We start from the raw sequence: 13,769 nt of genomic DNA on the forward strand, positions 1-13,769 counted from the left end.
CAGGGCAAGGACTGATCAAGTCACTGTTTCTCATAGTGTCCATTTCACTTCAACAGGTTTCCTTTTTGGTGCTCGGTTAGTTGTCACCAATCAGGAAAAACATATGATATTTGTCCCTTTGGGACTGGCTTATTTCACTCAGCATGATGTGTTCCAGGTTCCTCCATCTTGTTGCAAATGACCAGATTTCATTGTTTTTTACTGCTGTATAGTATTCTATAGAGTACATATCCCATAATTTCTTTATCCAGTCTACTGTTGATGGGCATTTAGGTTGATTCCAGGTCTTAGCTATTGTGAATTGAGCTGCAATAAACATTAAGATGCAAACAGCTTTTTTTTTTTTTTTTTTTTTGCCAATTTAATTTCCTTTGGGTAAACTCCAAGGAGTGGTATGGCTGGGTTGTATGGTAGGGTTATATTCAGGCTTCTGAGGAATCTCCAGACTGACTTCCATAGTTGCTTAACCAGTTTGCATTCCCACCAACAATGGGTTAGTGTCCCTTTTCCCCCACATCCTCTCCAGCATCTGTTGTTGGTAGATTTCTGAATGTGAGCCATTCTAACCGGGATGAGGTGAAACCTCATTGTGGTTTTGATTTGCATTTCCCTGATTGCTAGTGATCTTGAACATTTTTTTCATGTGCCTGTGGGCCTTTTGGATTTCCTCTTTTGAAAAATTTCTATTGAATTCCTTGGCCCATCTCTTAAGTGGGTTATTTGTTTTGATGTTGTGGAGTTTCTTGATCTCTTTGTAGATTCTGGTTATTAATCCTTTATCTGTTGCATAGTTTGCAAATATTTTTTCCCATTCTGTCGGTTGCCTCTTCACTTTACTGACTGTTTCTTTTTCAGTACAGAAATTTCTCAATTTGATGCAATCCCAATAGTTGATTTTGGCTTTGACTGTCTGTGCTTCCTGGGTCTTTTCCAAGAAGTCTTTGCCGGTGCCAATATCTTGTAGGGTTTCTCCAATGTTCTCTAATAATTTGATGGTGTCAGGTAATAGATTTAGGTCTTTAATCCATGTTGAGTGGATTTTTGTGTAAGGTGTAAGGTAGGGGTCTTGCTTCATGTTTCTGCACATGGAAATCCATTTTTCCCAGCACCATTTATTGAATAGACTGTCTTACTCCAGGAATTGGTTTTAGATCCTTGATCAAATATGAGTTGGCTGTAGATGTTTGGATTGATTTCTGGTGTTTCTATTCTGTTCCATTGGTCTATCCATCTGTTTCTGTACCAGTACCATGCTGTTTTGATTACAACTGCCCTGTAGTATGTCCTGAAATCTGGTATTGTGATGCCTCCGGCTTTGTTTTTGTTGTACAAGATTGCTTTAGCTACTCAAGGTCTCCTACATCTCCATATGAATTTCAGCATCATTTTTTCTAGATATGAGAAGAATGTCTTTGGTATTTTGATTGGCGTCGCATTGAATCTATAAATTGCTTTTGGGAGAATGGACATTTTGATGATATTGATTCTTCCAATCCATGAACATGGAAGATTTTTCCATTTTTTGGTATCCTCTTCTATTTCTTTCTTTAAGATTTTGTAATTCTCATCGTAGAGATCTTTGGTTATGTTTCTTCCAAGGTATTTGATTGTTTTTTTGTGGCTATTGTGAATGGGATTGATCTTAGAAGTTCTTTCTCAGCTGTGGCATTGCCTGTGTATACAAAGGCTGTTGATTTTAGTGCATTGATTTTATATCCTGCTACTTTGCCAAATTATTCTATGAGTTCCAATAGTCTCTTAGTAGAGTTCTTTGGATCCCCTAAAGAATCATATCATCTGCAAAGAGGGGTAGTTTGAGTTCTTCCTTCCCAATTTGTATCCCTTTAATTTCTTTTTCTTACCTAATAGCTCTGGCTAGAACCTCCAGAACTATATTGAATAGCAGTGGTGAGGATGGGCATCCCTGTCTGGTACCAGATCTCAGTGGAAATGCTTCCATCTTTTACCCATTCAATAGGATGCTGGCCGTGGGTTTTTCATAAACTGCTTTGATTGTATTGAGGAATGTTCCTTCTATACCCAGTTTGCTTAGAATTTTCATCATGAAAGGGTATTTAATTTTATCAAATGCTTTCTCTGCATCTATTGAGATAATCATATGGTTTTTCTTCTGCAGTCTGTTAATGTGGTGTATCACATTGATTGATTTGCGAATGTTGAACCAACCCTGTATACCAGGGATAAATCCCACTTGGTCTGGGTGGATGATTTTTCTGACGTGTTGTTGTATTCTATTGGTGAGAATTTTATTGAAGATTTTTACATCTATGTTCATCAGGGATATTGGCCTGTAATTCTCTTTCAATGCTTCATCTTTCTCTGGCTTAGGGATTAAGGTGATGCTGGATTCATAGAAAGAATTTTGGAGGACTCCCTCTTTTTTGATTGTTCTGAATAGTTTGAGAAGAAATGGGATTAGTTCTTCTTTAAATGTCTGGTAGAATTAAGCAATGAATCCGTCTGGTGCTGGGCTTTTCTTTGTTGGGAGGGCCTTTATTACTGTTTCAATTTCTGTCTCAGTTATGGGTCTGTTTAGGTTTTCGATGTCTTCCTGGTTCAATTTAGGTAGGTTGCATGTGTCCAGGAATCTATCCATTTCTGATAGATTTCCCTGTTTGTTGGCATGCAACCCTTTGTAGTAATTTCTGATTATTCTTTTTATTTCTGTGGTGTCTGTTGTTACATTTCCTTTTTCACCTCTGATTTTATTGATTTGGGTCTTTTCTTTTTTTAATTAGTTGGGCCAATGGGGTGTCAATTTTGTGTATTTTTTCAAAAAACCAGCTCTTCGTTTGGCTGATTTTTTGTAATGTTTTTTGGATTCAATCCTATTGATTTCTTCTCAGATTTTAATTATTTCTCTTCTCCTACTAGATTTGGGTCTGATTTGCTGCAGTTTTTCTAGATCCTTGAGATGCACTGAAAGCTCATCTATTTGGTGCCTTTCCAATTTCTTGATGTAGGCACCTATTGCTATAAACTTTCCTCTCAACACTGCTTTTGCCGTATCCCCTAAGTTTTGACATGTTGTGTTGTTTGTTATCCTCATTTACTTCCAGAAAGTTTTTGATTTCTCTTTTGATTTTTTCTATGACCCAGTGTTCATTCAGGAGCATGTTGTTCAGTCTCCATGTGTTTGCATTCTCTAGGGATTCATGAGTTGCTAATTTCCAGCTTCATTACACTGTGGTCTGAGAAGATGCATGGTATGATTCTAATTCTTTTGAATTTGCTGAGACTTGCTTTATGGCCTAGTATGTGGTCAATCCTAGAGTAGGTTTCATGCACTGCTGAGAAGAATGTAAATTCTTTAAATGTAGGATTGAAAGTTCTGTGGTATCTGTTAGATCCATTTGGGCTATAGTGTCAATTAAATCTACTGTTTCCGTGTTGATCTTCTGTCTGGTTGATCTGTCCATTTCTGAGAGTGGAGTATTGAAGTCCCCCAGTACTATTGTATTGGAATCTAAGTCTCCCTTTAAGTCTCTTAACATAGCTTTTAAATAAACCGGTGCCCTGTAATTAGGTGCATATACATTGATAATAGTTACATCTTCCTGTTGAATTGAACCCTTAATTATTATATAGTGCCCCTCTATGTCTCTCTTAACAGTTTTTGTATTAAAGTTTATTTTGTCTGATATTAATATGACTACACCTGCTTTTTTTGGTTTCTGTTGACATGGAATATATTTTTCCAACCTTTCACTTTCAGTCTGCATGCATCTTTGTTGGAAAGATGTGTTTCTTGTAGGCAGCAAATAGATGGGTTTTGTTCCTTAATCCATTCAGCCAGTCTGTTTCTTTTAACTGGAGAGTTGAGGCCTTTAATGTTCAGTGTGACTATTGATAAGTAGTAACTTTGCCCTGCCATTTTCCCAAAGATATTTTCTAGTATATGCTTTGAACTTCCTGTGATCTTTTACTGGGAGGTTTTTTTCCTTTACCTTCTTTCATATTGATGGCAAAATGAGTATCATAGTGCTTCTAAAATTTTTTTTCTCATATTTCTTCATTTTTTCCATGGAATTTTTATTTTCAAATTTAATATAACATTTACAATGAATTTACCAGACATTATTTAAAACTCTTCATAAATTTTCAATTTTCTCCTAAATTTATTTATTTGAGATGCACAGAGAAAGATAGACTGAAACAGAAAGAGAGAGAGAGAGACTAAAACAGAAATTTTCCATCTGCCAGCTCACTCCCCAGTGCCCACAGTACTCTAGGTTGGGCCAGGCTAAAGCCAGGAGCCCAGAACTCAACCTGGCTCTGTTACATGGGTGGCAGGGACCGAATCACTTGAGTCATCACTGCTTCCTCCTAGGGTCCACCTTAGCAGAAATTTGGAATCAGGATCCAGAGGAAGGAATCAAACCTAAGCACTCTGACGTGGAACACTGGCCTCTTAACCAGCATCTTAACTGCTGGACTAAATGCCTGCTCCTGTAAATACTCTCAATACTTTGGACAACTCTGTTGGATGAGTATTAATATCTTTTTTAAAAATTTATTTATTTGGAAGGCAGAGCCACAGAGAGGGAGGGAGAGAGAGACAGAGAGAGGAAGATCTTCATCTGCGTTTTTATTCCCCAGTTGGCCATGATTGCCAGATCAGTCGAATATGCAGGCTCATGCTGAGGAAGGCCACTATTTACACACAATAAAGTAAACATTGATCATTGCCTTTAGCTTTCAGGATCAGCTAACAGAAAAGCACAGAAAATGAGGTAGCTACAGAATAACAAATAAATGCTGACAACATGAAAGGAATCATACAAATAATAGAAATTGGGAGGTAAAAGTCTCAAAACACAGAGAGAAGGAGTAAGTTCTATTGTTCCACATTACTGTTCAGTGACAATAGTTCACAATGCCATACAATATATTTTATGAAGAACTCAAAGAGAGAATCTCAAAGACTCCAACATTAAGCAATCATGAGGAACTGGAAATGCCGGTCATCTGATTTGGCCGGCTCCCATTGTGTACATGTTCTGAAATATTACATTGTACCCCATAAAAATGCACACGGTAAAATATTCTGAGGTTATTCCAAAATGTTCATGGGAAAATGGAATTAAAAGATAAATTTATTTTGGTACAAAAATCCATGACTAGTTTTTCCATAGCACACATTTTACATGAACTTTTTGAATACCTCCCCTTCAAGAATTATGTGTTAATCCAAGGTTAAACACATAATTTATGTTGGGAGGTAGAAATGTCCATCTAAGAAAAATATAGGACATCACCTCTTCTTACAAAATAGGAAGCCAAAAGTTGCAGCCTACAGTTGCTGGAAGTAGGCATAAAAGATGTACATATGTTTCCTAAGTTTAAAAATAAAATGAAAAAAGAAATACTAAAGATCCTGGCATAACTACATTGGGAGATAGGGAGAAGGGAGATAGAACAGAAATAAGTGAGCTATATTCTCAAATGCGATAGGAGGAAAATCAGTTCATAATGTCTACAACTGACCAGGAATTAACTCTGTACATGTTCTCCAGAGTCAGGGAGTCCACTCTGCAGGAGGCAGCTAAATGAGTTAAGAGTTGTTGAGCTGGCCGGCGCCACAGCTCACTAGGCTAATTCTCCGCCTGCGGCACCGGCACCCCCAGTTCTAATCCCGGTTGGGGCGCCAGATTCTGCCCCAGTTGCTCCTCTTCCAGTCCAGCTCTCTGCTGTGGCCCGGGAGTGCAGTGTAGGATGGCCCAGGTCCTTGGGCCCTGCACCTGCAAGGGAGACCAGGAGGAAGCACCTGGCTTCAGATCCACGCAGCATGTCAGCCGCAACGCACCAGCTGTAGCAGCCACAACGCACCGGCTGTAGCAGCCACATGGGGGGGGGGGTGAACCAACAGAAAAAGGAAGACCTTTCTCTCTGTCTCTCTCTCTCACTGTCTAACTCTGCCTGTCAAAAAAAAAAAAAAAAAAAAAGAGTTGTTGAGCTGAAGAACCAGGCAAACATAGGACCTGCTAAAGCCTGTCTCTTTCTCATGTGCCCTGTTGAATTTTATTTATTTATTCATTTATTTATTTGAGAGGCAGAGTTATAGACAGAGAGAGAATCAGAGAGGTCTTCCATCCGCTGGTTCACTCCCCAAATGGCCGCAATGGCTGGAGCTGAGCAAATCTGAACCCAAGAGCCAGGAGTTTTTTCTGGGTCTCCCATGCAGGTGCAGGGGCCCAAACACTTGGGCCATTTTCTACTGCTTTCCCAGGCCATAAGCAGAGAGCTGGATCAGAAGAAGAGCAGCTACAACTTGAACCAGTGCTTATATGGGATGTCGGCACCACAGGCAGAGGCTTCACCTACTACACCACAGCACCAGCCCCTGCTGAATTACTCTTAAAACAGATGTATTCATTACGTTGAACTCCTACATCCATTCCTTTACAGCCATATATGGGAGCGCAGGCTGATGTGTACCTCCCTCCAGCTCGTAAGTTTCCCCTCAGAGCCAGCTGTGAGGAGTCCATCCCAGGATGACAGAACTTATCAAACAGCCCTCCTTGAGCAGAGCCTGGCAATCACTACTGAATGTTCTTCCTCAGGATTATTCGGAGTATAAGGGACCCTCCTACATTGGCCTGCATAATTGCGAAGTGTGGTAGTCTTCTGTTCTGAATCTGATGGGATACGACAGAGCCAGCCCTGCAAACAGAGGCCTCTTAGTAATGACTTGCTGAAGTATAGCATTAGCTAACATTCATGTTCCTGTGTGTTTGTGTGCAAAATGTGCTAGATCGATCTCTATCTATCTATCTATCTATCTCATTACTCTTCATAGTAACCAAACTGCTATCATATCCATCCTGAGGTAACAGACTTCAGGAGAGGTTAAGTAGTTAAGGGGCTATCACTTGGCCAATGAAAAGGTTGGCAGGAATTCAAACACACTGCTTTAAAAGCTGTAATCTATTGCCTGCTTTTGTGTTACCTGGTAGTATGAGAGTGTTATGAATGCTGTAACACAAAATTAAGAATTTTCATCCTGGGGCTGGTGCCATGGCATAGTAGGTTAATCCTCTGCCTGTGGTGCCGGCATCCCATGTGGGTGCTGGTTCTAGTCCTGGCTGCTCCACTTCCAGTCCAGCTCTCTGCTATGGCCTGGGAAAGCAGTGGCCCAACTCCTTGGGCCCCTGCACCTGCATGAGAGACCAGGAGGAAGCTCCTGGCTCCTGGCTTCAGATTGGTGCAGCTCCGGGCATTGTGGCCATTTGGGGAGTGAACCAGCGGAAGGAAGACCTTTCTCTGTCTCTCCTTCTCATTGTCTATAACTCTCTCTCTCAAAAAAAAAAAAATCTTTAAAAAAAAAGAATTTTCATCCTTTTGAATTGATTCAGTGATTTGGAGCTGGTTTCACTCAGAAAGAAGGAAATAAAAAAGAAAAAGAAGAAGAAAAAGAAATTTAGTGTAGTAATAATGGCCTAGATTCAAATTCAGCTCTGCCATTTATTTTATGACCCCAGGCAGTTTGCCTAATTTATCTTAATCTTTTATTTCTTCATTTCTGTAATCGAGATTTCAGTTGAACCTACTGCTTAAGGTTATAAAGAAGATAAAATGAAGTGTGTATGCTCATGGAAAATGGGATTGAAAAGATAAGTTTATTTTGGTGCAAAATTTTTTGCTTCCAATTGCTGGGTTTTTCCCTAAATTAATAGAACCTTGGTCAACATAGTGGGTTAAAACTACCCAGTTTTTTTTACACACACACACACATGTAATCATTTTATTAGAGAGGAGGAAAGATTGAGAATAAGACAGAGAATATCGCTTTTCAGCCTTCTGGCTAAGATCCAGTGAGAATAAGAGAAGGGGAGAGAGCGCACACTTCCATCTGTTCTTTCACTCTACAAATGCCTACAACAGCCAGGTCTGAAACCAGGAGCTGCAAATCTAGGCCTCCCACGTGGGTGTCAGGGACCCAACTAATTGAGTCATCACCTCCTGCCTCCCATTGTCTGCATGAGAAAAAGCTGGAGCCAGGAGCTAAAACCAGGAATCAATCCCTGATACTCTGATGTAGGATTTAGGCATCTTAACTGGTGTCTTAATTGCTAGGAAAAACTCCCACTTCTAAATACAATATTAAAAATATAATGGAATAGGAAATGGTGGAGCCAGAGCCTTCATGCACTGACGGTGCTTTGTATCATTGGGTTCTATTCCAATTACAGATTGGAAAAAAATGTTGCATCTGTATTCAACATATACAGACATTTTTCTTGTCATTATTCCCTAAATAATACAATATAGTAACTATTTACATAGCCTTACATTGTATTAGTTATTACAAGTAAACATAAAGATGATTTAAGATATATGGGAGGATGTATGTAGGTTGTATGTAAACACTACACCATTTTATATTTGAGACTGCAACATCCACAGGTTTTGGTATCTGCAGGAGGAAGGGTTCCTGGAAGCAATCTCTCGTGGATGCAGAAGGCCAATTGCATACAAAAGTCAACATATATGAAAGCAAACACACGTTCTGTAGGAGTTGGGCAAAAAGTTTGATAAACACTGATGGTGTGTCTACTTCCAATTATGCTTTTACTCACTGGGTAAACTCTAAAAACTCAATTTAACTAATTAATTTATAGAATAGGGATACAAATATTTTTCTTCTCTACTTCCTGGGAGGCTTTCGAAAATCCAATGAGAAAATATATGGGAGGGGGGCTCTGGAAGCAATAAATTCTCTATGTGTGTAATTTGATAAACTTGGATTTAGAATCTTCACCCAAAAATGCTGCAGATGATATTCAGAATTAAAATAACTCCATGGTAGAGCTGTACTTTCATGGGCTGTTAATACCCTTCCACCCCATAACAATGTAGGACTGTGTCTTAGTCTGTTTTTCTGTTGCTAATAACATAAATCATAGTCTAAGTAAGTTACAAAGAAAAGAAGTTTAACTTGGCTCAGGGTTTCCAATGCAAGGTCAAGGGGCTGCATCTCATGATACCCTCCTGCCATCAGATGGTGAGAGAGAGAGAGAGCATGTCAAAGCCCTGGCCAAATTAGCAGACCCATTCTCAAGATAACCCATGAACCCAAGAATCCATGAATCCATTCATGGAGGCAGAGTCCTAACCTACAAATTTTTCCTGGCCCCTGTTTTATCACCTCAAAATGGGGACCACATTTTAGAAGGGACAAACACAGCAGTCTGCTTAAAGTTAAGAGAGAGAACCCAGCATGAACTATCATTAAACTTGAATTGATTTTGATCTCTCTGGGTCTTTATCATAAAGTTTGATAATTCATCATCCGCATGTTCTCAAGTGCCAGAGTGCCTGAAGCCCAAATTCAATTACTATCAAGAAATGAATTTTTAAAATTGTATGTAACAGGAGCCAGTGCTGTGGCATAGCGAGTAAAGCCATGCTAGCATCCCATATGGGCCCAGGTTTGAGTCCCAGATGCTCCACTTCTGATCCATCTCTCTGCTATGACCTGGGAAAGCAGTAGAAGATAGAAGATGGCCCAAGTTCTTGGGCCCCTGCACCTGTATGGGAGACCAAAAGGAAGCTTCTGGCTTTGGATTGGTACAGCTCCAGCTGTTGCAGCCATTTGGGGAGTGAACCAGTGGATGGAAGACCTCTATCTCTCTTTCTCTCTGCCTCTCTTTCTCTCTCTCTCACAAACTCTGACTTTCAAATAAATAAATCTTAAAAAAAAAAAAAGTTAAATTATTGAATACCTAAAAAAAAGAGGCTACTAAACCAAAAGTTACATTGGACATCTTTAGACAAAATTATTTTCCTTTTATTTTATTATTCATGCTTGAGGCAGGGATTTATTAAGGTGGATCAAGATAGAATTACTAAAATGGTACGAATTCCATTAGGTGAAGTTATCTGTATGTACTGCACTCGTGGAATCAATCTCCTCCAATGTAAGTCTTTCTCCGGGGCTTGATTTTATCGTTGTCCTTGAGAGGACAAATTTCCTTGTCCTCCAGAACCCTTACTCCTTTCGAACTAAAACGCGGGAGAAAGTCGTGTGTCAGAACAGTTGGCCTTGGGCGAGCCTTTAAGATAAGCATCTGCATTTGCTTCTGTTATCTAGCGACATGCAACCGTCAACTTTCACCGCAGCAGCTGCGCTGCGGCCAAGGTCGGCTCCGGGAGTCAGAAACAGGCACTGATCACTTTTAGGAACGGAAGCGCGCCACTGGCGCCCCAAGGTCGGCTCGGGGCCGCCGGGCGACAGCGAGCGGAGCACGGCCGCGGCCGCACGCGTCGCCGGGGCAGCGCGAAGCGGAGTAGGAAGCCTGGTTGGCGTGTGGACTTCGTCCCTCCCCGATTGCCCAGCCCGCGAGCGAGCGCTCGCCCGGCTCCGCAGCCCGAGCCAATTGCAAAAGCCCTAGCGAAGCCCGGCCCAGCGGAAGGAGCGGCGCGCAGTTGTTTGTTTCTCTTCGCTGTAGGAGCTTTGCCTGGCCCTGGCTTTTACTCGCCCTGGGGTTTGACTCCTCTACCCCCTTAAGCGAGGGTCGGAGTGGTTGGTGGAAGCCGACGAGTCCCGAGCTCGCCGCGGCCAGGATGAAATTCGTTCTGGACATCCTCCTGCTCCTGCCCTTGCTGATTCTCTTCTCCTTAGAGTCCTTCGTGAAGCTTTTTATTCCTAAGAAGAGAAAATCAGTCAGCGGAGAAATCGTCCTGATCACCGGAGCCGGACACGGAATCGGGAGGCAGACTGCCTATGAATTTGCCAAACTTAAAAGCAAATTGGTTCTCTGGGATATAAATAAGGTAACAGCGTTTCCTGTGCTTTACTTTTCGGGTGCCTTTGATCTGGGGACGCGTCTGCGTCTTGCCGGCAACCACCCTTCATGGCATCTCTGTAAAACAGGTGTAAGATTGCCTTGAGCATTGCACAGGTGGGCGGACGCGGATTCATTCATGTTTATGGTCACACGGCGAACAGACCTAGAGCGTGTTTAAGATGCTCAGTTCCTGCCCATCACCCATTTGGTCTTGTAAATTGATTCTCACTTTGCTTTAAAAAATCATTTGTAATCTCTTGAACGTGATTTCACTGGATCACAGGGAAAAAGTAAGAGTCTTAGCTGGTACATTACAAGACTAAGAAGCTTGTGCCTATTAAGAAAAAAGTCCTGCCTGCAGTAGCTAAGTAGTTTAAAAGATTATGCCCAACAGAAAGCTAGGTACTGTGCCTTAGTTATTGCCAAGGGTAATTTTTAAAAAATTTTACTTATTTATTTATTTATTGAAAGTCAAAGTTCCAGAGAGAGAAGGAGAGACACACGGAAAGACGGCTTCTATCCGCTGGTTCACTCCCCAGATGACATCAATGGCCAAGGCTGAGCCAAGAGCTTCATCTGGGTCTCCCACCTGGGTGGCGGGGCCCCAAGCACCTGGACCATCTTTGGCTGCTTCCCAGGCACATTAGTGGGGAGCTGGATTGGAAGTGGAGCAGGCAGGACAAGAACCCATTCCCATATGTAATGCAGCATCGTAGGCGGCAGATTTACCTGCTTAGCCACAACACTGCCCTTTGTACCCCCAACCCAGCAGTAAATTTTAAAAAAAATTTATTTGAAAGGTGACGTTACAAAGAGAGAGGTGGGACACAGAGAGAGAAGACTTCCATTCGCTGGTTAACTCTCCAAATGGTCACAACCCGCTGGTGCTGGGTCAGGTAGTAACTGGGAGCCAAGAGCTTCTTCTGGGTCTCCCATATGGGTGGCAGGGGCTCAAACACTTGAGCCGTTTTTGGCTGCTTTTCCAGGTGCATTAGCAGGGAGCTGGATTGCAAGTGGACTTGAAACCATGCCTATATGGTATGCTGGTTCTGCAGGCGGCAGCTTAACCCGATGTGCCACAGTGCCAGACCCCGCCCCCCGCCAAGGAGATTTTTTAAAAATCATTTTTTTGGGGCCGGCTCTGTAGCTTAGCAGGTAAAGCCGCCGCATCCCATATGGGCTCAGGTTCGAGTCTCGGCTGCTCCACTTCCCATCCAGCTCTCTGCTGCGGCCTGGGAAAGCAGTAGAATATGACCCAAGTCCTTGGGCCCTGCACCTGAGTGGGAGACTACTGGCTGCACATTGGCGCAGCTCCAGCCGTAGCAGCCATCTGGGGAGTGAACCAGCAGCTGGAAGACCTCTCTCTCTCTTTGCCTCTGTCTCTCTGCCTTTCAAGTAAATAAATAAGTCTTTAAAAAATCATTTTTTTAGTAAGAACCATAGAGTAGGGGTTTGGTGCATCAGTTAAAATGCAGTGTTGGATGCCAGCTTTCCTATCTGTGTGTCCAGATTGCAGTCCTGGCTCTGCTTCCAATTCCCGGCATCTTTCTAATGCGCACCCTGGCCCGCTTGGGAGATCTTGCTTGAGTGCTAGTTTGCATAAAATGTTGTTCAGTCTGGAGTTAAGGTGGAAACCAATGAGTCAAGATCAAAAGATGCTGAGGGTGCCGGGAGCCCTGTGCTGAGAGCAATCAACAAATGCAAAGGCTGGCACAGAGTGAGGCAAAGCAGAGAAGTGAAAGAAATGCCTAGATCTGTGCAGTGCCATGGCAGATAGTAGGCACCGGTCCCCTGTGACTGTCAAGCATTTCAAATGTGCCTTGTCTGAACTGAGTTGTGTTGTAGGTAGAAGTCATCCACAGGATTTCAAAGACTTACTGTGAAAAAAAATGTAGAACATCTTATTAGGAGTTTTTAATATGTGAAATGATAAACATGTAGATATTAAGTTACATAAAAGAATGGATTGAACAATTTGTCCTGATAGCTCAAATTCTTCAGTTGGTTCTTCAATGGAGAAATTTGTCTCTGCAGGTCGAATACTATGAACCTGTAGGTTGTAGTTAGTACCCATCATCCAGCTGTTTATTTGCGCACTGTTGGCATCTGTTGTACCCAACCTTTGCTGCCTATTTTACAACAGACAGTTCAGCCTGGTTCTACCATGCATGGGCTGTGTGTAGTAATATTCAGCCTCTCCCTGGTTGCCAACTTGCTTAGGTTAACCACAGTGATTCCAGCTTCTGTTCCATGTCATCACTTTGTGGTCTACACAAAATATCAAATCATAGTTAAAAGTAAAGCAAAGTGCAAGACCACAAGAGAAATTGGTTGTGAAATGTTGGACTGATATTTGGCCAGATTTATGTGGTGCAGTCGGCTTGGAAATAAAACTTGAAATTTCCTTTAGTTGTGTATGAGGGCATTTCAAAATTTTCAGGAGCAGGTGTTTGGCTTAGTAGTGAAGACACTGTTTAGGACACCTGCATCCCATATCAAAGTACCTACATCAAATCCTGCCTGGCTCCACTCCTGATTCCAGCTTGCTGTTAATGTGTACCCTGAGAGGCAGTAGGTGGTGGTTTAAGCAGTTGGGTCCCTGCCATCTACATGGTATGCAAATAATTGTTATACTGTATGGTTTAATAAATAGTAACAAGAAAAAACTCTGAACATGTTCAATTACAGGTGCAACTGTCATAAGCCTAACTGCATTTTCTATCTGTTGGTTGACTCCATGGATACAGAATTTACAGAGGACCAACTGTATGAGTACACTGCTAAATTAAATTTTGTACTTTAAAGTGGCGACTAGAAAAAATGAGAATTACACATATGTGTTTCGTATTGTGTTTCTATGGGATAGTACTAGTCTAGAGATTTAAGAGAGTTCTAGATTATAAAGTTTCCTGTAACCTATTGTATTTTGGCTTTTACTCTGGAGAGTCAGTAGAGGAA

General features: G+C 41.7%; 1 protein-coding gene across 1 annotated transcript in view; it reads left to right on the plus strand.

Moving 5' to 3' along the window:
* Window positions 1-10,443: 10,443 nt before the first annotated feature.
* HSD17B11 (hydroxysteroid 17-beta dehydrogenase 11) overlaps window positions 10,444-13,769 on the plus strand; it is a 39,834-nt gene continuing 36,508 nt past the window's right edge. The window contains exon 1 of the mRNA XM_002716969.6: window positions 10,444-10,797. Coding sequence (XP_002717015.1) covers window positions 10,588-10,797 — 210 coding nt within the window. The 5' untranslated portion in view covers window positions 10,444-10,587. The remainder of the gene's footprint in view (window positions 10,798-13,769) is intronic.

The sequence above is a fragment of the Oryctolagus cuniculus genome, chromosome 8, assembly GCF_051225735.1.
Source record: "Oryctolagus cuniculus isolate XC-2025 breed Fujian yellow rabbit chromosome 8, ASM5122573v1, whole genome shotgun sequence".
In the NCBI taxonomy this organism is placed as follows: domain Eukaryota; kingdom Metazoa; phylum Chordata; class Mammalia; order Lagomorpha; family Leporidae; genus Oryctolagus; species Oryctolagus cuniculus.